Genomic DNA, 24,409 nt, shown 5'->3' on the forward strand with positions numbered 1-24,409 from the left:
CAAACAGAATAACTGCAAGGCTATGGGGAAAGATCACGTGAGTGAGACTTTTTGGCTAGCTCTGCCAAGGAGCCGGAAAAGGCCTGATGAGCAGAAAAGTCTCCTTCTGTGCTGTATCATTCTATCACTCCACTCTAACGTTTGGCCATACGTTTACTCTCCTTCACCCTTGCCGTCCCACCTGGAAGGTTATGAGGTAGGGGAGGGGGCAGTTAGCAAAGGGGCATGGTCAGGATTCCCTATGGGATCCCACCTGCCCCAATCTAGACGTGATTTTATGGTGGGCAGATAGGGCCTCAGACAGGGCCTCACCCATATCCCTACTAAGGCCCTTAAGAGGCCACATAAGGACGTTTTCCTGCCCAGCCTCAATTTGTAGGCTGACTGAGGGTGGGAAACTGAAAAAGTTCCTACTCTCGATTTTGGGTGGAAAGTGGGGGGGTGGGGAGACGCCTCAAACAGAAGACACCTTCAGACTGGGGGAACCTTCTCTTCAGGGACCTGGGAGCTCTGGCCCTCCATCCTCCCTTGGCCTACTCCTCAACACTGATATTGCCCCCCTCTCAATCACTCAGGGCATCCTCTCCCATCCCAGGGACCTCTGGTACTGGTGCGGTCCTGGGACTTAGTCTCTGGCACAGCACTGCAGTACCTCTTCAGGCCACTGTAGCGCTGTGCCTGGAGGGGGCTGGGGAGCTGTCAGTCAATCTGATTGGCCGACACCTCTCCAAGGCAGGACTTCCACCCAAGTGTGGTCCAAAGTCCAGCCTGCTGACAATCAACACTCAATGCAGTGTACAATGGCAAGTTTGTCAGAGTCAGCATTCCCCACCGACATGCAAAGGCGGGTGTGGTAAACCACGTTATTGCATGATATTTATGGTACTGTATTGTACATGCCTGGGCTTGTCCAGGCTGGCTCCGCCTGTGGCTCCTCCCCTCAGGCTTCTGTATAAAAGTGGCAAGTCTCCGCCTCCGGACCCAGGGAGATGAGCAGGTGGTGAAGATTAAGGAGAAGTGGGAAGGGTAGCTGGGAGGGGAGATAAACTGGGGAGTATGGACCCAGGCAAGAATGAGAGGCAGGAGGCTTGTTGTTTAGTGTATTAAAGCCTCAGTCATGTTCATCACTCGTCGTGTGTTATTGATGGTGTATCAGCGTGGACCGACTGCTATCCTTAAAATTCAGGCCTTTCAATTGTTATAGGTGCAAACATTAGTATCTTGCAATTTCTCAGCATTATCCATTACTACAGTAACATTTTTAGACAAGTGTCCAAGATCGTCACAGGATGAGCAAGGTTATCTTTATAGTTCAATCTAATTATTCAATGTAATATTTTAAAAATGCAATTAGTCAATTTCACTGTCTCGGTACACGTGACAATAAACAACAAATCCAAATCAATGCACAAATTTCCCATATCTATCTCAACTGTTCTTGATTTGCTAATACCTTTCAAAATTGCATGAATGCCATCATATATTGTGAACGCTAGAGGGCAGATTTTCCTATTGTGCTTGCAAACAAAGGAATGCCGAGATTCAATGCAATGAGTAAAATAATGGAATAGATCATGTTACAATCTGTATGGAGTTTGCACATTCTCCCCGTGTCTGCGTGGGTTTCACCCCCACAACCCAAAGATGTGCAGGTTAGATGGATTGACCATGCTAAATTTGCCCCTTAATTGAGAAAAAAAATAATTGGGTACTCTAAATTTATTTTTAAAAATGATGGAGCCTACCTCATAGAATACTTAAATGTGCCAACTAAGGCAATAAATATCTCCTCCAATTTAAGATGACACAATGTCATGTAAGATTCAGTTTTTTATTTTTGCTTAGCTAGGTTATCAGGAACATAGTGGGCTGGATTCTCCTGATGAGAACTGTTGAAGCTTGTCGAATTGGAAACAGAATTGCAGCTCGCATAAATATCGGGTGATGGTGTGAAACTAGAACCTTGCATCTGATAGGAATATGCCATTTGGCCAGGCTGGGGCGCAGCAAATCCTGGGCTGTAACTAAGGCATCCAGTCTGCAGTGCAGATTGCGCTTGTGGTAGTCCTCCTTCGGTCTTGATTCCATAAGTGGGCAAACCGTAGTGCTGGCCTGTTTGAGAATATGCTGCATAGACTGCTGGCTGCTGCATTCCTGAATACTGGGTTTGTCCAGCATAAGCTGTCATTGACTGCACTGCTGGTGTGGAAAGAATGTGTGGGTATGGCTTGGAAGGATACAGCTGTGGTGAATATTGGTGTATTCCTCTTGGACTGTAGCCACTACTTGTTATTACTGACCCAGTGTAATTGTTAAGTGATCCATCTCCTGTCATTTTGGCATCTGCTGTCACCCTGAGCGTGCCGTCACGGAGTTTGCGGCACTCCCTGTCTGGAGTAAAGTCCGGCTTACGTGAATCAGAGTTGGCGTTTGGTTGCTCTCCACCTGGAGTCTGGTCTGTTTCACCTGAGTCAGTGTTGGTTTGTTGGTGCTCTCCATCCGGAGTCTTAGTCGGTTCACTGGAGTCAGCTGAGATTTCTTGAAGCTGCACGTCTGGAGTCGGAACATGCAGGAATGCATTGACTTGTGGAGAGGTTCGAGCGAATGAGGTTGGAAGTAACGTGGTGTCACCAGTGGTCTCACAGTGATCGTCGAATGCCTCTGTACACACTAGCTGAGGTCTGTCATATTGCACATCTTGCATGGGAAGTCAGTCCAAGTGGAGGGTCCACAGTCCCACCGCACAGTGCTGTCCAGAAAAGAGCACAAACTGATCTGCCCCAACAAAGAGACATTCATGGCAACAGGAGTGATACAATACTATGGCAGCTTGGCTATCTATGCTGCACTCAATTTGAGGTCTCAAGCGAACTGAGGCCTGCCTTGTGCATACATTAATTTTCAAACAGGTTTGAGGCCAACTTAATTTCCTGCTGGTGTGACACAATATTGGAAGGTGTGGGGGGATTCTGGTGAGCAGCTGTTTTAACGAGCATTCATGTTTTCGCCACCAGGCAGCGGGAAGACTGATTCACCGTTAACCATCCCATGGGAGAATTGCAACAGGTTTTTACGTCCCCGGTTTTCAGACTTTTTGGATCCCACAAAGATCCCCGCTCCCAACTGCCACCAAACCTGCCACGGAGGAGATAGGAGAATTCGTCCATTTTTACAATATTTCTGACATTTTGGCCTTTACTAGGTTTCCTACCTCTTTCACAGTGACAGCTTCCATCTTTAAAATTACACTTATTTAACAGCTATTAATAACGCTTATTTTATCTACTACGAAAGATGTGATAGTGCCTCTGCCATGAAAAGCATTAAGTGACACAGTCCCTTTAAGATAACACAGGAAATATCACCGGAGTCATTAAACCCCGCCTGTCTCCGAGGAGATACAGTCATAGAGGGAGTAAAAGAACGCTTCATTCCAGGTTAGTACACCTGTGACTGCACCTGCTGCAATCTATCGCCTGTAGTCTTGTCAGAGACACCGAAAAATGGACAAAACATCCAGCCACCCAACAATAGAGTTGAAATCTCCATCATGTGAAGGTGAGAGTTACTAAATTATCCAGTTAATCTTTGTTTTGCTCACAAGAGTTGTAAAATTAGATTGTTTTGGAATGGTTAATCTTGATAGTGACGACTTGTCATATGATTTTACCTCTAAAATGTAGTAATAAATAGATTACTTATATATCATTCGAGTGTGTCAGTGTTTGGCCCTGTCCTTTTTGGCTGAGTTTGTCATGGATTCTTCTTCCTGTCTGTGGTGCTTTCCTGTGGCTCTAATGACTGGAGAAGTTTCACAGTCATAAAATGATTTACAGCATAGTAGGATATGACCTGCAAGTTCCAGGATGTAACTTTTCTTTCTCTTGTTCCTAGCTGTGTGGCCAACACCCCACCTCTCCGCTCTTTCTTATTGGTCCTGTCATCCCAATCTCTCCCCCTCCTTTGCTGAGGGTCAGACTCCTCTAACCTGTCCTCTCTCTTAATGGTGAGGCTTCTCTTTATCATTAGAAACATCTCCACCTCTACTCTTGACCACCCTGACCCCACTGGTACAGTATTGCCCTACCTCCATATTCTATAAACCCCCCCCCATTGATAGTGTGCCCCTGACTGCACACTCTACCACCCACACCCTTGGTGGTAAATTGTGCCCCTGCCTGCACCCTCTGATGTGTTGGGTGTTCTGGATCACATACAGGTCACCAACACTTGAAGTAGTGCAACACTATTATATTAAAAGGTTAACTATTTAAACATACTTGAACTGTAAGATACCAGCTTTAACTAACAACCTTTGCCTTGTCCTAACCAGTTGATGCACTCAGCACATGGTAAATGTCTGTGTTGCAGGCTGTGAGCTCTGTGCTCCTAGCTAGCTGCTACTCGAATGAGCAGGAACTCTGATGCCCCCTGTCTTTATAGTGCGTGTGCTCTCACTGGTGATTGGCTGCGGTATTGTGTATGTTGACTGGTCCCACTGTGTGTCCATCAGTGTGTGTCTGCACCATGATATGCTGGTGTATATTATGACATCCCCGCTTTTATATAAAAAAATGTGCCTGCGTGACAATAAATAGTGTGTGGTGAATGTTCCTGACGACGTGTGTGCAAAATATTTACAGGACTATGTACATAAAACTAAGCTATTTACATGGGAAGGTGCCTGGTGCAGAAAAACTGTGTGTCACACAAATAACAAGATGAACACTATATACAAACCACTTGAACGATTAAACGGAAGAACAGAACAGACCAGAGAGTCCATTCGTGCAAAGTTCACAAATCAAGTCTCTGAGGTGGGCGACGAATTCTGATTGACCGCCTCAAGGGTGGGTCAGGAGCCACCGGCTGAGGAGCAGGCTGGACTGCTGGATTGGGGGTACAGGGGACTGGATGTCACTGGATGCAGAGTAACCGGAATCTCTGCATATTCCAGGTCAGGGACAACAGGAGGGCATGGCACTGGCGGAGGATCACATAGCGAGTGCAGAACGAGACGAAGGACACGCCGATTACGGCGCAGAATGGAACCATCCGGTAGATGACCCAGGAACGAGCGGGGAGCCACCTGCTGAAGAACCACAGCAGTTGCAGACCAGCCACCATCCGGAAGATGGATTTGGACGTTGTCATCTGGAGCCAGAGCAGGGAAATCAGCTGCACGGGCGTCATGAGCCGCCTTGTGCTGTGCACGAGACAGTTGCATTCGTTGAAGGACCGGAACGTGGTCGAGGTCTGGGACGTGAATGGACGGCACCGTCGTCCTCAAGGTGCCACCCATGAGCAGCTGGGCTGGCAACAGGCCAGTGGGGCGGAGCGATAGGCCAGCAGGGCGAAGTAGAAGTCGGATCCTGCATCGGCAGCCTTGCAGAGGAGCCGTTGACTATGTGAACGCCCTTCTCCGCTTTGCCGTTGGATTGGGGGTACAGGGGACTGGATGTCACATGCACAAAATTGTACCTCCTGGCAAAGTTGGACCATTCCTGGCTTGCGAAGCAGGGGCCATTGTCCGACATCACAATGAGTGGGATGGCGTGACGAGCAAAGATGTCCTTACAGGCACGGATGACTGCAGACGATGTGATGTCGTGCAAAAGTACCACCTCCGGGTAGTTTGAAAAATAAGTCTACAATCAGAACATAGCCCCTGCCCAGCGCCTGGAACAGGTCGATGCCAACCTTGGACCAAGGGGACGTGACCAACTCATGGGGCTGTAGGGTCTCACGTGGTTGGGCCGGATGGAACCGCTGACAGGTGGGGCAGTTGAGCACTGTGTTGGTGATGTCGTCATTGATGCCGGGCCAGTACACTGCCTCTCGGGCTCATCGGCGGCACTTCTCCACGCCAAGATGGCCCTCGTGTAGCTATTCCAAGACGAGCTGGCGCATGCTGTGCGGGATAACAATGCGATCCAGCTTCAGGAGGATACCATCGACTACCGCCAGATCGTCTCGGATGTTGTAGAACTGCGGGCATTGGCCCTTGAGCCACCCATCTGTTAGGTGGCGCATGACACGCTGTAGCCGGGGGTCAGCCGCAGTCTTGCGGCGAATTTGGACAAGGCGTTCATCCGTGGCCGGTAGATTGGAGGCCACGAAGGCCACATGGGTGTCAACTTGCCAGATGAATCCCGCTGGGTCACAGAGTGTTGACTGCCCTGGACAGAGCGTCGTCTATGATCAGGTCTTTGCCCGGGGTGTATACCAGCTGGAAGTCATATCGCCGGAGTTTGAGCAGAATGCGCTGGAGGCGAGGCGTCATGTCGTTCAAGTCTTTTTGTATTATGTTGACCAGCGGGCGATGGTTGGTCTCACCGGTGAATTGGGGAAGGCCGTACACATAATCATGAAATTTGACGACACCAGTCAAAAGGCCCAGGCACTCCTTTTCTATCTGCGCATAGCGCTGTTCCGTGGGGGCCATGGCGCGTGACGCATATGCAACGGGGGCCCATGATGAGGCCTCATTGCGTTGCAGGAGCACTGCCCCAATGCCAGATTGGCTGGCATCGGTCGAAATTTTTGTCTCTTTCGCTGGATCAAAAAAGGCCAATACCGGGGCCGTGGTAAGTTTGGTTTTAAGTTCTCTCCATTCACGCTCGTGGGCAGGAAGCCATTGGAAATCTGTCGTCTTCCTGACCAGGTTCCTGGGAGCTGTGATATGAGAGGCGAGGTTAAGGATGAACTTCCCTAGGAAGTTGACCATGCCCAGAAATCGGAGGACCGCCTTCTTGTCCGCTGGCTTTTTCATGGCTGTGATGGCAGCCACCTTGTCCGCATCCGGCCGCACAGGGAGATGTGGTCCCCTAGGAACTTGAGTTGATCTGGCCGATCCCGTATGCGTTTGAACATGCGCTGGAGGCGACTGATGTGCTCCTGCGGGGTGGTGGACCAAATGATTATGTCATCAACATAGACGTGAACACCTTCAATGCCTTCCATCATTTGTTCCATGATCCTGTGGAATACTTCTGACGCCGATATGATCCCAAACGGCACCCTGTTGTAACAATATCTGCCAAAAGGGGTGTTAAAGGTACACAGTTTCCTGCTGGATCTGTCTAGTTGAATTTGCCAGAATCCTTTTGAGGCGTCAAGTTTGGTGAAGAGCTTGGCCCGAGCCATCTCGCATGTGATCTCTTCGCGCTTGGGGATTGGTTAATGCTCCCTCATTATGTTGCGATTCAGATCCTTTGGATCAATGCAGATTCTGAGCTCGCCGGAAGGCTTCTTTACGCACACCATGGAACTGACCCAGTCGGTTGGTTCCGTAACTCTGGAGATCACTCCTTGGTCTTGGAGGTCCTGCAGCTGCTGCTTGAGGCGGTCCTTGAGGGGTGCTGGGACTCTGCGAGGTGCATGCACCACAGGCGTGGCGTTCTGTTTGAGTATGATCTTGTACGTATATGGGAGCGTGCCCATGCCTTCGAAGGCATCGCGGTGCTGGTCGATGATGGCGTTGCGTTGCGTCCTGAAGTCAGCATCCTGGAAGGCAGACGTGCCATCAGGAGAGAGAGAGTGAACTCTTTGAACGAGGTTTAGCAATTTGCATGCCTGTGCGCCAAGCCGAGAGTCCTTCGAGGAGCCCACGATCTCGAAAGCAAGGATGGCTTTTTGTGACTTGTGAGTCACTTCGAGTTGGCATGAGCCGGTAGCAGGAATGATGTTGCCATTGTAGTCCAATAGCTGGCGGGCCGATGGGAGAATGGTTGGTTTGACACAAAGGCTTTGGAAAGCAGACCACGCCATGAGATTGGCGGAGGCACCAGTGTCCAGGCGGAATCGTATTTGGGACCGGTTGACCATCATGGTGGCACACCACACATCGTCTGGATCGATGCTGTATACCGACAGCGGCTGGTGTCTTTGCTTCTGGGACAGCCTGTGTTTCGTTATGACACCAACGCGAAAAGGCGCGTTCGGGTCCTCGGTGTCACTGCTGTGTGGGAGGTCGGAATCGGACTCGGTGACTGTGGGTTGAATTGCCCGAACATGCCTGCGAGGCTGGCTGAAGTGATATGAATTGGAAGGCTGAGCTGCTCGACAGCAGGCAGCATAGTGGCCAAGTCTTCCACATCGTAGGCATTGCCGAGATTTTGCGGGGCATTGCCGCTTTAAATGGGCGGAGCCACAGTTGCCGCATGTCGTGACGTCAGCACGTTTGCTGCACCACCGCGCATGCGCGGTGAGGTCCTGCGTGCCTGTGCATTACGTTCCTCCACGTCGCCGTCCCCTCGTTTGGTGCGTACAAGCGCGGGAGTCCGCGAAAAGCGCTCGAAATGGCCGCCTTCATCCAGATGAGGCCCTGGAGGTGTTCAATCACTTGGACCCGTTCCGCCTCATGGGGACCTTGCCGCGCCGTTTCAGCCGCTTGTATATGGGAGTACCGACTGGTGGCATTTTCATGTAGGACACAGGTCTCGATGGCGGTCGCTCGGGTGAGTTGCTTTACTTTGAGGAGCTGCTGACGTGGGGGGTCCGACTGAACATCGAAAACGATATGGTCGCGTATCATGGAGTCGGAGGTGGGCCCGTAGCTGCAAGGTTGCGCAAGGATGCGGAGGTGCGTTAAAAAGGATTGGAAAGGTTCATCCTTACCCTGCAAACGCTGCTGGAACACGTAGAGCATTCATAATAAAGCGGACAAACTAATCACGCAAATAGATGTAAATGGGTGTGATATAATCGGGATTCTGGAGACATGGCTGCAGGTTGACCTGTGATAGGAACTGAACAAAGAGGAGTATTCAGCATTTAAGAAGGACAGACAAAAAGGAAAAGGCAATGAAGCTGCTGATGCACGATCAATTGCACAAAGACGAGAGTTGAATACAACTGAGGCTTTATTACACTAAGATGTGTGGCCTCCTACAGCAGCTGGCGAAATGACTGCTGTATGGGGAGCACACATATTTATACTCCGCTACTGGGCGGAGTCAGCAGGCACGGACCACCCCCTTAACCTGTAGTACAGGGCCTTACCACACATCTCCGAATATATACAACAGTGGTGATTACCACATTCACCCCCTGTTAAAATTGAGTCTGGCGGGGGTGGCGGAGAACTATATACAGAACAAGTTTTAATATACAGAGTCAAAAAAAATTTTTGAGTCCCATACATGGTGCTTTAACAGTCCCAAACCAATTACAGGTTTAGCCGGTCCGTGGCCTTGATCTGACGTTGGGAGCGATGCACTAGTGGCGGCGATTCCGGTGCCAGTCTGGTCCTCGGTGACTCCGGGATCGTGCCGAAATCCTCCTCATCCTCGGGCGTGGGCAGGGGAGGATTGATGGTCCCGGGGGGGGGGTGGCTGCTGGGTGCACCGGGTGAGGGGGATGGGGGGTGGAGCCGGGCCGGAGGGGTGTGTGTGTGTGGAACCTGCTGGTTACAGGTCTCTGAGGGAGACAGTATCCTGGCGGCAGTCGGGGTACGTTACATAGGCATACTGGGGGTTAGCGTGGAGTAACTGCACCCTTTCAACCAACGGGTCCGCCTCGTGGAGTCGTACGTGCTTACGGAGGAGTACGGGTCCTGGAGCTGCGAGCCAAGTCTGGAGCGACACCTCGGATGTGGACTTCCTGGGGAAGGCGAAGAGACGTTCATGGGGTGTATCGTTAGTCGCAGTGCATAGGAGCGACCGAATGGAGTGCAGTGCATTGGGGCAGTGGGGAAGGGGGAGTTCCATGAGGGGGCGCATGCGGTCGGGGTCAGGCCCCAGAACTCCGGTCTGGACCACATAGCCAAGGATGGCTAAGCGGTTCGTGCTGAATACGCCCTTCTCCTTGTTCTAGGTGAGGTTTAGGAGAGTGGTGGTGTGGAGAAATGTGGCAAGCTTGGCGTCATGGTCCTGCTGATCGTGGCCGCAGATGGTGACATTGTCTAGGTACGAGAAAGTGGCCCGCAGCCCGTACCGGTCGACCATTCGGTCCATCTCCCTTTGGAAGACCGAGACCCCGTTGGTGACGCCGAAGGGAACCCTAAGAAAATGGTAGAGGTGGCCATCTGCCTCGAAGGCAGTGTATGGGCGGTCCGCCTTACGGATGGGGAGCTGGTAGTAGGCGGATTTTAGGTCTACAGTTGAGAAGACCCGGTACTGTGCAATCTGATTGACCATATAAGATATGCGTGGGAGGGGGTACGCGTCGAGCTGTGTGTACTGATTGATGGTCTGGCTTTAGTCCACGACCATTCGGTGTTTTTCCCCAGTTTTCACCACGACCACTTGGGCTCTCCAGGGGCTGTTGCTGGCCTCGATGATGCCTTCCCGAAGCAGCCGCTGGACCTCGGACCTGATGAAGGTCCTGTCCTGGGTGCTGTACCGTCTGCTCCTGGTGGCGACAGGTTTGCAATCCGGGGTTAGGTTTGCGAATAGGGAAGGTGGGTCGATCTTTAGGGTCGCGAGGCCGCACACAGTAAGGGGTAGTAGGGGCCCGCCGAATTTCAATGTTAGGCTCTGGAGGTTACACTGGAAGTCCAGGCGAGTAGAAGGGCAGCGCAGAGGTTGGGGAGGACGTAGAGGCGGAATTCTACGCCCTGGATCGTGAGCGTGGCTATACAGTACCCCCGGATCGCCACGGAGTGGGACACGGAGGCCAGGGAGATTCTCTGATTGGCGGGGTGTACCGCGAGGGAGCAGCGCCTTACCATATCAGGATGGATGAAGCATTCGGTGCTCCCGGAGTCCAGCAGACAGGAGATCTCGTGCCCATCGATCTTCACGCTTGTCGAGGCGGTGGCTAGATTTGTGCGGGTGTACTGATCAATCGTGACCGAGGCGAGTCGCGGCTGGTCGTAGCTGGTGTCGGACGACGATGTGCCCAGGAGGCACGGGTCCTGGTACGATGGTGGCGCCCATGTGCTGTGGGGGAGACAAGATGGCGGCGCCTGGAGATCCTGAGGTAGACAAGATGGCGGTGCCCACGGGCCACACGTGGCGGTGGTTGAAAAAGAAGGCGGCGCCCATGGGCCACACGTGGTCCGAGGAGGGGAAGATGGCGGCGCCACTGTCCGTACGTGGGGGATGTGGGGTCGGGGCGATTGAGCGGGCCTGGCACACTGCGGCGAAGTGCCCCTTCTTGCCGCAGGCCTTGCAAAGGGCGCTGCGGGCCGGGCATCGTTGGCGGGGGTGTTTTTGCTGCCCACAGAAGTAACATCTGGGGCCCCCGGGGGGGGGGGGGGGTGGCCGTCTGCGGAGTCCACGATGCGTAGAAGGAGTGGGCCGCGCGGCCAGGGGTGTAAGCCTGGATATTGCGCGAGGCGATTGTCATCTGACCCTAGATGTGACCCTCATCAGATGTGGTCTGACCCTATCCCCGTGACGAAAGCGTCGCGCATGAGGAGGTTCGAATGTTCCGTGGCCGTGACAGCCTGACAGTCACAGTCTCTGACCAGGGGAATTAAAGCACGCCATAAATCTTCTACGGGCTCACCAGGGAGCTGACTACAAGTAGAGAGTATGTGTCTGGCGAAGAGCGTGTTCGTCCGCTGGGCGTAGTTCTCTTTCAGTAGGGCCATGGCTTCATCATCGGTCGGCGCGTCCTGGATAAGCGGAAAAATGCTGGAGCTCAGCCACGAGTAGAGGATCTGGATCTTCTGAGCTTCCAGAATTGGGTCTGGTGCAGACTTGATGTAAGCTTCGAAGCTAGCCAATGTTCAAAGTCCTTTTTGGCGTTGCTTGATTGCGGATCCAGCTGCAGGCGATCCGGCTTGATGCGGAGGTCTACCTTCTGAAAACTTTTGTGTAATAAATTGATGCACGATCAATTGCACAAAGACGAGAGTTGAATACAACTGAGGCTTTATTACACTAAGATGTGTGGCCTCCTACAGCAGCTTTATATTTATACTCCGCGTACTGGGCGGAGCCAGCAGGCAGGGACGACCCCCCGTACCTGTAGTACAGGGCCTTGCCACACATCTCCTAATATATACAACAGTGGTGATTACCACAGTTGCACTGCTGGTTAAAGAGAAAATCAACACAATAGTGAGGAAGGATATTAGCTCTGACAATGTGAAATCTCTATAGGTCGAGCTGAGAAACACCAAGGGGCAAAGAACGTTAGTGGGTGTTGTACATAGACCCCCAAACTGTAGTGGGATGTTGGGAATGGTATTAAGCAGGAAATTAGAGATACATGCTGTCATGATATACAGACAGACAGCTAATGAACGCAGAGAACAGGACATGACCAATGAGCAGGCAGGACACTCGGATGGTATCTCACTATAAAAGTGACGAGGCACTCACACTCCGCCTCTTTTCACTGATGAACATCTACAGAGTGAGTCAGGGTGTATGTACAGTATCACATCTCCAGCACGTGGCTAAGAGCTAGTCTGGTTCTGTCAGACAGAGTAACCACACTTAGGTTAGCAGAGAGTCGAATTCATAGAGAACTGTGCTAACTGTGCTACTGGTTCAATAAATCAGATTGAACTAACTTCAAGGTCTGGAGTATCTTTTGGTTAAAGCTGCATCCAGTTGCAGCCTGTGTTATCCCAGAGTACATAACACATCATGGGGATAAAGGAACATCTGTAATTATGGGTGATTTTAATCTGCATATAGATTGGGCAACTCAAATTAATCACAATACAGTAGAGGAAGAATTCCTGAAGTGTATACAGGATGGTTTTCGGGGCCAACTAGAGTAGATGCCATCCTACACTGTGGAATGAGAATGGAATCATTGGCAATCTAGTTGTGCGAGACCTCCTGGGAATGAGCAACCGTAATATGATAGAAATGTTCATTAAGATGGAGAGTGACGTAGTTGATTCTGAGACTAGCGTCTCCATTTTTAAAAAAAATGTTTTTACTGGGTTTTTACATTTTGTATTTCACAGCTCATATTTTATGTGTTACACTTTGCATGACCGTGCCAACCAGAGGAAAAAATACAAACAAAACAAAATAAAAATGAGCAAGAAATAAAAGTGGATAGTCAAGACAAGGTAGTCAAGAAAGCATATAGAATGCTTGCCTTCATTGGACGGAGCATTGAGTATAAAAATTGGCAAGTCATGCTACAGTTGTATAAAACATTGGTAAGGCTACACTTGGAATATTACGCACAATTCTGGTTACCACACTACCAGAAGGATGTGGAGGCTTTGGCAAGGATGCAGAGGAGGATTACATGGATGTTGCCTGGTCTGGAGGGTGTTAGGTATGCGGAGAAGCTGAATAGACTCCGACTATTCAGAAAGAATATGGAATGCTTGCTTTCATTGGACGGGGCATCGAGTATAAAAATTGGCAAGTCATGCTACAGTTGAATAGAACCTTGGTAAGGCCACATTTGGAATATTGAGCACAATTCTGGTTGCCACACTATCAGAAGGATGCGGAGGCTTTGGAGAGGGTGCAGGGGAGGTTTAACAGCATGTTGCCTGGTCTGGAGAGTGTTAGCTATGCAGAGAGGCTGAAAGACTCCGACTGTTTTCATTAGAATGACGGAGGTTGAGGGGTTATCTGATAGAGGTCTACAAGATTATGAGGGCCATGGAGAGGGTGGATGGGCAGGCACTCCTTCCCAGGGTGGAGGGGCCAGTCACCAGGGGGCACAGGTTTAAGGTCCTTGGGACAAAGTTCAGAGGAGATGTGCGAGGCAGGCTTTTTACACACGGGTGGTGAGTGCCTGGAACGCGTTGCCAGGGGAGGTTGTGGAAGCAAGATACATTAACGGCATTCAAAAGGCATCTCGACAAATACATGGATAAGATGGGTATAGAGGGGTACGGCACGAGGAAGTGCTGAGGGCTTTGACCGGTACAGGCATGGAGGGCCAAAGGGCCTGTTTCTGGGCTGTATTGTTCTTTGTTCTAAAAAGACAGGCAGAAGTCAGTACAGATATTTACACACAATTTCCCTCCAGCTATGGCCGTGACCCCCCTTTGAACGGTGTTCCCTTTGTCGCAGTTCCCACTTTGGCCTGGCGCGTTGTCATGTGAGAGTACCTTTAAGAAATGTGTGTTTATTACTGCAGTGATGTCAGAGAGTGGGTGGAGCTGGGCTGTCTGTCAGCTTTTCACTTTCGTTTTTGAGCAGGCTGCAGTGTGTGTTTTAGTTTTGTTTTCAGTGTTGAAGCTGAAGCCAGACCAAGCAGGTGTACTGCTGTTCTCTCTGCCATCAAAAGACTATCTCTTGATTTTTTGGTGAATTCAGAATTATAAATGTTCTCAGTAGTGAACGTAAACCTAATGTGCTTCTGGTAAAAGATGTTTAAGTCGTATGGATGTTAAAAAGAAAGCTTAAAGGATTACTTAGTGTTGGATTCTTTGGGGGTTGTATTTGAATTAATGGTTGCTAAGATGTTCACTGTATGTTTCAAAAAGGTTAACTTGAGTTCATAGAATAAACATTGTTTTGCTTTTAAAAAATACTTTTCCATTTCTGCTGTACCACACCTGTAGAGTGGGCCGTGTACTCCCCATACCACAATCTATTTACAGTTGTGGGTCAGGTGAACTCCATGATACACTTTGGGGTTCTCTAAACCCTGGCCCATAACAAATTGGGGGCTCGAGAGGGATAAAAGTCTTATCTATTGGATTGGCTTAGTGAACTTAAAGACAGTGAGGGGTGAGCATATTGTGTTGCTTTTCAGGAGTGGTATTCTAGTTTAAGTAGGGAGTGTGTTGTGGACAATGGCTCTTTCAGAGGCTCAGAAGTTTTTGGGGGTGGAGATGGTCACACGCAATACCTTACAGACGGAGACTAAAAGCAGACTGTTAGATTTGGCAAAAACATTGCAGTTAACATTACCTGACAAAATGCGAAAAGATGAGATAATTATGGCGGTGGCTAAGCATTTAAAGTTGCCTGAGATTCCAGTACGTAATATTACAGCTAAAAAGATTATGCAGGAATTACTTAAATTCTTTACCAGATATGGACTACCCACAGAAATACAATCGGATCAAGGATCAAATTTTACCTCCAGGTTATTCAAAGAAGTTATGGATAGTTTAGGAATAAAACAACTTAAATCAACTGCGTACCATCCAGAATCGCAGGGAGCGTTAGAAAGGTGGCATCAGACATTAAAGACAATGTTGAGGGAAAAGACAATGTTGAGGGCTTATTGTCACGATTATCCAGAGGATTGGGATAAAGGAATTCCATTCTCACTGTTTGCAATTAGGGATGCACCTACTGAATCAACCAAATTTAGTCCTTTTGAACTAATTTTTGGTCATGAGGTAAGAGGACCACTTAAATTGATCAAGAAAAAATTGGTGAGTGAGAAAACGGAAATTACATTGTGAGAAATTGGAAGTTACATTATTGGATTACGTGTCAAATTTTAGGGAACGATTAAATAGAGCAGGTGAAATGGGTAGTGGACAAGAAATCCAAAGTTCGTAGTTTTGCCAGTGGAGATAAAGTTTTAGTGTTGTTACCAGTGGTAGGTGAACCTTTAAAAGCTAGGTTTTGTGAACCTTATCAGATTGAAAGGAAATTAAGTGAGGTGAATAATGTGGTAAAAACACCAGATAGAAGGAAGACTCACCGAGTGTGTCATGTGAATATGCTTAAAAGGTACTTTGAAAGGAGCCAGGGAGGTGGGATGGAAAGTTTTGGAAATGGGAGAAGGGGATTAAGACGCTAAAAGATTTGTTTCTTAGGGGTCGGTTTGCAGGACTGAAGGAGCTGGAAGCGAAGTATGGGCTGGAGCAGGGGGAAGTGTTTAGATACATGCAGGTTCGAGATTTTGCCAGAAAGGAGATACAGAGCTTCCCGGTGGAACCGGCCTCCACATTGCTGGAGGAGGTGCTGACGACAGGGGGATTGGAGAAGGGGGTAGTGTCAGCGGTTTACGGAGCTATTTTGGAAGAGGAGAAGGCACCACTGGAAGGGATCAAAGCAAAGTGGGAGGAAGAGTTGGGAGAGGTTATGGAGGAGGGGTTCTGGTGTGAGGTGCTCCGGAGAGTAAATGCCTCCACCTCGTGCGCGAGGTTGGGGGTGATACAGCTGAAGGAGGTATACAGAGCACACCTCACGAGGGCGAAGATGAGCCGATTCTTTGAAGCAGTAGAAGATGTGTGTGAGCGTTGCCCCGTTAATCACGTCCATATGTTTTGGTCCACTCCAAAGCTAGAGGATTACTGGAAGGGGTTCTTTAGGGTAATTTCCAAGGTGGTGCACATGAAACTGGACCCGGGTCCCCGGGAGGCCATATTCGCGGTGTCGGACCAGCCAGCGCTGGAATCGGTGCGCAGGCAGATATTGTAGCCTTCACCTCGTTGATCACCCGAAGGCGGATCCTGTTGGGATGGAGAGCAGCCTCTCCACCCTGTGACCTGGCCTGGCAGGGGGACCTGTTGAAATTCTTGACTCTTGAGAAGGTTAAGTTTGAACTGAGGTGAAGGATGGAGGGGTTCTACAATTCATGGGCATTATTCATTATGCACTTTCAAGAACTGGATAACATCGAACATTAGTTGGGGGGGGATGGGTGGGAGGGTTGGGGAGAAGGGGGCTCTGTGTATTAAGGGTGACTATGGGTGATTCCTTTTTGTCATTTGTTTATGTAATGTTTGGGGTTTGGTGGGAGGATGTTTGGCTAATGTTTGGGGTTTGGTGGGAGGATGGGATTGTTGTTAATGATATGGGGATTGACATATCTTGCTGATTATTGTTTATTGTTGGTGGGTGTAAATTTGGGGAAAAATGTCAAAAAGGAGAATAAAAAATATTTTTTTTTAAAAAAAGGTACTTTGAAAGGGAAGGAGAGAAAAAGGAGGACGTTTTAATGATTCTAACTCAAAGTGACGAACCAAATCCAGATGACTGTGAATTTGACATACCTCAAATTAAATTGGAAAATGAGGATGTTCTTAAAAATTGGGATAAATCGTTGAGTTACCTTCTAGAGGAACAACGGACTGACCTGGAAGAGTTATTGATATCACATGGGTAAGTTTGTAGAGATAAATTGGGAAGTACTAAAATGGCTGTACATGATGTAGATGTGGGAAAGGCTGTTCCGATCAAACAACAACCAGACAGACTTAACCCTTTAAAATTGGCACAGGCTAACAAAAAGATTGAGTGTATGCTTAAAAATGGCATAATTGAAATGGGTTGCAGCCAATGGAGCTCACCCATAGTGATGGTACCTAAACCCAATGGTTGTGTGTGGATTATAGAAAGGTTAATGCAGTTACAAGAATGGACTCTTATCCTATTCCACGTTTGGAGGACTGCATTGAAAAAGTGGGACAATCAGCTTTTATTTCTAAACAGGATTTACTTAATGGTTACTGGCAGGTACCTTTATCCGAAAGGGCGAACGAGATTTCAGCTTTTGTGACTCCAGGTGGTATATACCAATTCAAAGTTATGCCATTTGGCATGAAAAATGCCCCAGCCACATTTCAACGGTTAACTAACACAGTCGTTTCAGGATTACCCAATTGTGCAGTATACATCGACAATCTGGTAATTTTCAACCAGACATGGACAGAACATTTGAAACATCTGATGGAGTTATTCGGTCGACTTCAGGAGGCAGGTTTGGTGGTAAACCTAGCCAAAAGTGAATTTGGAAAAGCCCAAGTCACTTTCCTTGGCCATACAATCGGACAGGGTCGAATGGTCACACGGGATGTGAAACAAACAGTTATTGAGAAGTTTCCGATACCCTCGAGACAAAGGGAAATAATGCGATTTCTTGGCATGAGTGGATTTGTTCGAACATTTGTGCAAACGTTTTGAAGCGTGATTGCTCCACTGATGGACTTGCTGAAGAAACGTTGAAAATTTCAATAGACAGCGGACTTTCAACAGGCATTTGACGACCTGAAAGCTGTGATAACCAATGCTCTTGTGTTGGAGAATTACAAGGGACTCTGTGATCAGATTGAACAAAAGTATCTGACTTTAAAGAAAAATGCCGAGGTGTAGAGAAATGGATGGATCGTGCAGAGACCTTCTTGTTCAAAGAGACTGTCAATTGAGAAGGATTTCCAGTTGGAGGAAGCAGAACAAAAATGGACTATATTATTGTACCTGCTTGCGTGTGTTGTTTTTTTTTAAACAAAAAAGTATATTTACTGTGTGCGGATAGTGAAAAGGTGAAAAATGAAACCACCTTGAAGTGTTTTTTTTGGGGGGGGGGGGGGGTTTATAAATGGATGTGTATACAAATATCTGTAGTGAGACTACCTTTAAGAAATGGGTGTTTATTACTGCAGTGATGTCAGAGAGTGGGTGGAGCTGGGCTGTCTGTCAGCTTTTTACTTTCGTTTTTGAGCAGGCTGCAGGGTGTGTTTCAGTTTTGTTTTCAGTGTTGGAGTTGAAGCCAGACCAAGCAGGTGTACTGCTGTTCTCTCTGCCATTAAAAGACTATCTCTTGATTATTTGGTGAATTCAGAATTATAAATGTTCTCAGTAGTGAATGTAAACCTAATGTGCTTCTGGTAAAAGATGTTTTAAGCCGTATGGATGTTAAAAGGAAAGCTTAAAGGATTACTTAGTGTTGGATTCTTTGGGGGTTGTATTTGAATTAATGGTTGCTAAGGTGTTCACTGTATGTTTTTAAAAGGTTAACTTGAGTTCATAGAATAAACATTGTTTTGCTTTTAAAAAATACTTTTCCATTTCTGCTGTACCACACCTGTAGAGTGGGCCTTGTGCTCCCCATACCACAATCTAGTAAAAGTTGTGGGTCAGGTGAACTCCATGATACACTTTGGGGTTCTCTAAACCCTGGCCCATATCAGTGTATTTACTGTTGTCTGTCTACAGTTTTAGTCCCTTGCCCCCTCTCAATCCACCCCCTCCAGCCCTCCTCCTTCCCTCTTCCCCCCTCTCTCTTTGTCCCGTGACTCACTTGTGTCTCCCGCCCCCCTCAATCTCCTTACCCTATTGGCTGCTGGTTACGAACAGATCCTGGAACAAGTTGGTGAATGTCTTCAACAACCTGTGGAAGCCCTCTTCCGACCCTCGGATGGCAAATTTTAATTTCTCCAGTTTGACATTTCCGCCAGCTCAGTCAGCCAGTTTGCAGCCTTGGGTGGTGCTGCCGATTATCATAGAATTTACAGTGCAAAAGGAGGCCATTCGGCCCATCGAGTCTGCCCGTCAGCCGAGCAGGATTCTCTGGCAGGCGATCAGGGAGGAAAGGTTAGGGCGTCGGCCCCCCTCCCCATGAAGAGTTTTGGCTGGTCCGAGACCCCGAACATCCCCACTTTTGGGCATGGCTCTACCCTCACTCCCATAATTCTGGATATTGTCCCAAAGAAGGTGCCTCAGAAAAGGTTTTCCAGTATCTGGCAAATCTGAGGCACGCCCAGAACATATGGGTGTGGCTGGCCGGGCCTCCCTGGCACTGTTCACACTTGTCCTCCACCTCCGGAAAGAATGTACTCATTCGGGTTCTGGTTAGGTTTGCTCTGTGCTCCACCTTTAGCTGCGTTATTCCTTAATCTTAATAATTGAAACTCCGATAATATGAGGGTGAGTTAGCTATGATCAATAGGGAAATGTTTCTTAAATGGATGACAGAGTATATGCATTGGCAAACATTCAAGGAGCGCATGGGGAAACTGCAACAATTGTTTTTCCTGCCTGGTACCAAACTAAAACAGGAAAGGTGACCAAACCATGGCTTGTAAGAGAAATTAGAGATAGTATTAGATCCAAGAAAGAAGCATACATATTGGCTAAGGAAAAAACAGGTCTGAGGATTAGGAACAGTTTACAATTAGCAAAGGGGGACCAATGGATTGATTAAGAAGGGGGAAATTGAGTACGAAAGTAAGCTTGCACGGAACATAAAAACTGACTGTAAAAGTTTCTATAGGTACGTGAAGAAGAAAAGATTGGCGAAGACAAATGTAGGTCCCTTACAGTCAGAAACAGGGGAATTTATAATGGGGAACCAGGAAATGTCTGAGCAACTAAATACATACCTCGGCTCTGTCTTCACAAATGAGGACACAAATAAGTTACCCAACAGAAATGTTGGGGAACACAGTGTTTTGTGAGAAGGCAGAACTGACGGAGATCAATCTTCGTAGAGAAATGGTGTTGGGGAAATTGATGGGATTGAAGGCTGATAAATCCCCAAGGCCTGATAATCTACAGTACTTAGTACTTGAGGAAGTGGCCCTGGAAATAATGGACACATTGGTGATCATCATCCAAGAGTCTATATACTCTGGAACAGTTCCTGCAGATTGGAGGGTAGCTAATGTAACTCCACTATTTAAGAGAGAACGCAGGGAATTATAGACCAGTAAGACTGACATCAGTAGTGGCGAAAATGCTAGAATCCAATATCAAAGATTTTATAGCCGAGCACTTAGAAAACAATGGCAGGATCGAAAAGAGTCACCATGGATTAATGAAGGGAAATCATGCTTGACAAATCTACTGGAATTCCTGGAGTATGTGACTAGTAGAGTTGATGAGAGGGAGTCAGTGAATGTGGTTCATTTGGAAAACGTTCGACAAAGTCCCACATAAGAGATTAGTGTGACAAATTAAAGCGCATAAGATTAAGGGTAGTGATTTGAGATGGTTGGCTGACAGGAAACAAAGAGTAAGAATTAACAGGTCTTTTTCCAAATGGCAGGCAGTGACTTCAAGCACGAAGGGATGGGTCCATGAACCCCAGCTATTCACAATATACATTAATACATAAATGTAATATCTTCAAATTTGCAGATGGCACAAAGTTGGATGGGAGGGTAAGGTGCGGGGAGGATGCAGAGATCCTTCAGTATGAATTGGACAAGTTGAATGAGTGGGTGAATGAATGGCAGATGCTGTAATTATAGAGGGCCTTGTGAGGCTACAACTGGAATATTGTGTGCAGTTTTGGTCTCTTTATCTGGGGAAGGGTGTTCTTGCTCTAGAGAGAGTGGAGCAAATATTTACCAGATTGATTCCCGAGATGTCAGGACGGACATTTGAGGAGAGATTGAGTCGGTTAGCATTATATTCGCTGGAGTTTAGAAAAATGAGGAGGGGGGGTGGGGGATTCTCATACAAACCTATAAAACTCTAACTGGACTAGACAGCGTAGATGCAAGAAGGGAGTTCCTAATGGTAGGTGTTTCCAGAATCAGGGGTCACAGTCTAAGAATATGGGGTAGATCATTTAGGGCAGAGATTGGGAGAAATTTCTTCACCCAGAGAGTGGTGAGCCAGTAGAATTTGTTACCACCGAAAGTACTTGAGGCTAAAACAGTTTTCAAGAAACAGTTAGATCTAGGACTTGGGCCGAACAGGATCAAAGGATATGGGGATGGGGGAAGGCGGGATTAGTTATTGAGTTGGATGATCAGCCACGATCATAATGAGTGGCGGAGCAGGCTCAAAGGGCAGAATGGCCTACTTCTGTTCCTCTTTTCTATATTTTTATCTCACGTACAGTGTGACCTACCTCCTCTCTTTAACACCCCTATCCCCAGCCACACTGTTAGTGTGGTCCGCCCTCCCCTACCAATCCAACTTCACTAGTAAAGTATGTCCCTGTCTCCGCTCTTTAACAGCCTCCCACCCTGGTACAGTGCGGCCTAGCCTGTATCCACACTTTGCAACCTCCATCCCACTGGTGGTGTGACTGCTGCCTCCACTTTCAACCAGTCCCATTCACTTAACTCACAAATCTCTTGTACTCATCCATGCAGATCCCTGCTCTAGCATTGGAAGGTCCCGGTTTCCATTCTTCCTCGCACTGGTGCAGAATCCCTGCTCCCAGCTCCAGCCACTTCTCCTCACATTAGCCTCTTAGTCGACTGAGTAATTTGCTACCTTCTCACGTAGCATGATTGAACCCTTCGGTTATTTTTAGCTCTTGTCCACACTACCTCCAGCCAGCCTCCACTCCTATCTCTACCCATCAATCTTCTACGGCTTGGCCCCGCCTCCATTCTGAGCGCCAGCTCCGCATCTCTGACCAAGAGTGAAGAGCCCGCCCACACCTAGCCTTGCCCCAATTTCTAACTGGAGCCCCGCCTCTCTCTGGCACCGACCATTACGAACCGGAGACTCAACCCCATCCCGCGCGCTGGCCCCGCCCTCCTGTCGTCCCTCCCGACAACCCCACTCCGAATTGGCCCCCCCTCCAATCCCGACTAAGCCCCGCCCCTATCCGCACTCAGCTCCGCCTCCTCTAACCCCGCCCCTATTCGCACTCAGCCCCGCCTCTAACCCCGCCCCTATCACACTCAGCTCCGCCTCCTCTAACCCCGCCCCTATCCGCACTCAGCTCCGCCTCCTCTAACCCCGCCCCTATCCACACTCAGCCCCGCCTCCTCTAACCCCGCCCCTATCCACACTCAGCCCCGCCTCCTCTAACCCCGCCCCTATTCGCACTCAGCCCCGCCTCTAACCGCGCCCCTATCACACTCAGCCCAGCCCAACCGCACTCAGCCCCCGACTCCTCTAACCCCGACTCGTCTAACCCCGCCCCTATCCACACTCAGCTCCGCCTCCTCTAACCACGCCCCTATTCGCACTCAGCCCCGCCTCCTCTAACCCCGCCCCTATTCGCACTCAGCCCCGCCTCCTCTAACCCCGCCCCTATCCGCACTCAGCCCAACCCAACCGCACTCAGCCCCCCACTCCTCTAACCCCGACCCTATCCGCACTCAGCTCCGCCTCCTCTAACCCCGCCCCTATCCGCACTCAGCTCCGCCTCCTCTAACCCCGCCCCTATCCACACTCAGCTCCGCCTCCTCTAACCCCGCCCCTATCTGCATTAAGCCCCGCCTCCTCTAACCCCGCCCCTATCCACACTCAGCCCCGCCTCCTCTAACCCCGCCCCTATCTGCATTAAGCTCCGCCTCCTCTAACCCCGCCCCTATCCGCACTCAGCCCCGCCCCCTCTAACCCCGCCCCTATCCGCACTCAGCCCCGCCCCCTCTAACCCCGCCCCTATCCGCACTCAGCCCCGCCTCCTCTAACCCCGCCCCTACCGCGCTCAGCCCCGCCTACTCTAACCCCGCTCCTTTCTGAACTCAGCCCCGCCTCCTCTAACCCCGCCCCTATCCGCACTCAGCCCAACCCAACCGCACTCAGCCCCCGACTCCTCTAACCCCGCCCCTATCCGCACTCAGCTCCGCCTCCTCTAACCCCGCCCCTATCCACACTCAGCTCCGCCTCCTCTAACCCCGCCCCTGTTCGCACTCAGCCCCGCCTCCTCTAACCCCGCCCCTATCCGCACTCAGCTCCGCCTCCTCTAACCCCGCCCCTATCCACACTCAGCTCCGCCTCCTCTAACCCCGCCCCTATTCGCACTCAGCCCCGCCTCCTCTAACCCCGCCCCTATCCGCACTCAGCCCAGCCCAACCGCACTCAGCCCCCGACTCCTCTAACCCCGCCCCTATCCGCACTCAGCTCCGCCTCCTCTAACCCCGCCGCTATCCACACTCAGCCCCGCCTCCTCTAACCCCGCCCCTATCTGCATTAAGCTCCGCCTCCTCTAACCCCGCCTCTTTCCGCACTCAGCCCCGCCCCCTCTAACCCCGCCCCTATCCACACTTAGCCCCGCCCCCACTAACCCCGCCCCTATCCGCACTAAGCCACGCCTTCTCTAACCCCGCCCCTATCCGCAAAGCCCCGCCTCCTCTTACCCCGCCCTATCCACACGCAGCCCCTCCTCCTCTAACCCCGCCCATATCCGCACTAAGCCCCGCCTCCATATTTCTCTGCTTGCAGGTACTTTGCGCGATCGGTTCTCACTCGGTTGTCATGGGGGAGCCAAGATGGCGGCGCAGGCCTACGCGATGGGCAGACGGGAGATTAATCAACACTTCAACATCAGGAACGCCAAGCTTCTCGCCATCAGCTTCGTGCTCGTCTTAACCGCTGGCCACGGGATCCACAGGAGCTATGGAGGTAAAGCAATAGAAATAAATGGTTCGGGTTAAACGATGTCGAGCTCGGTATCGGTGAGCCGACGGGATGGTGGACAGTAAATTTATTTGACATTCAAGTACGATGTCCGCCGGTTTAGACTTGGCCGGGCCTCGGGTATGGAGAACAGCGGCGAGCGGGGCCGAGGTGGGGTTGGTGGAGGCCTGGACTGGAGCGCGCGGTGGTTTATGTTGAGGGAACCGAGCTGCGACCCAACACAAAGCGGAGTTGGCGGCTCTGCAGTGCCCGGTGAACAGAGTCCGTGCATTCAGCACAGAGCCGGCTATTGGCGTGCAGGCTACAAAATGTCAGCCGTGTTTTGAGTGGCTGCTGCCTTTGTGTTTCAGTCACTGGAAACGAGATGCTGCCTCCCGCAGCCTTTGTTTTGTGGAACAGTCAACCCCACACATCGAGAATTATAGCCGCTGAGATAAGACATAACGTAAACAGGGACTGCGGAGTCATGTTTCAGCATCTAGCACTGGCGCCACTGCGCTGAAAGGCGA

At 49.7% G+C, this 24,409-nt stretch overlaps 1 protein-coding gene across 1 annotated transcript in view; it reads left to right on the forward strand.

The window, feature by feature from the left end:
- Positions 1–3,429: 3,429 nt before the first annotated feature.
- casd1 (CAS1 domain containing 1) overlaps positions 3,430–24,409 on the forward strand; it is a 179,347-nt gene continuing 158,367 nt past the window's right edge. The window contains exons 1-2 of the mRNA XM_072509039.1: positions 3,430–3,558; positions 23,706–23,885. Of these exons, the coding sequence (XP_072365140.1) occupies positions 3,504–3,558; positions 23,706–23,885 (235 nt within the window). The 5' untranslated portion in view covers positions 3,430–3,503. The remainder of the gene's footprint in view (positions 3,559–23,705; positions 23,886–24,409) is intronic.

The sequence above is a fragment of the Scyliorhinus torazame genome, chromosome 6 (assembly GCF_047496885.1).
Source record: "Scyliorhinus torazame isolate Kashiwa2021f chromosome 6, sScyTor2.1, whole genome shotgun sequence".
Taxonomy (NCBI): Eukaryota; Metazoa; Chordata; class Chondrichthyes; order Carcharhiniformes; family Scyliorhinidae; genus Scyliorhinus; species Scyliorhinus torazame.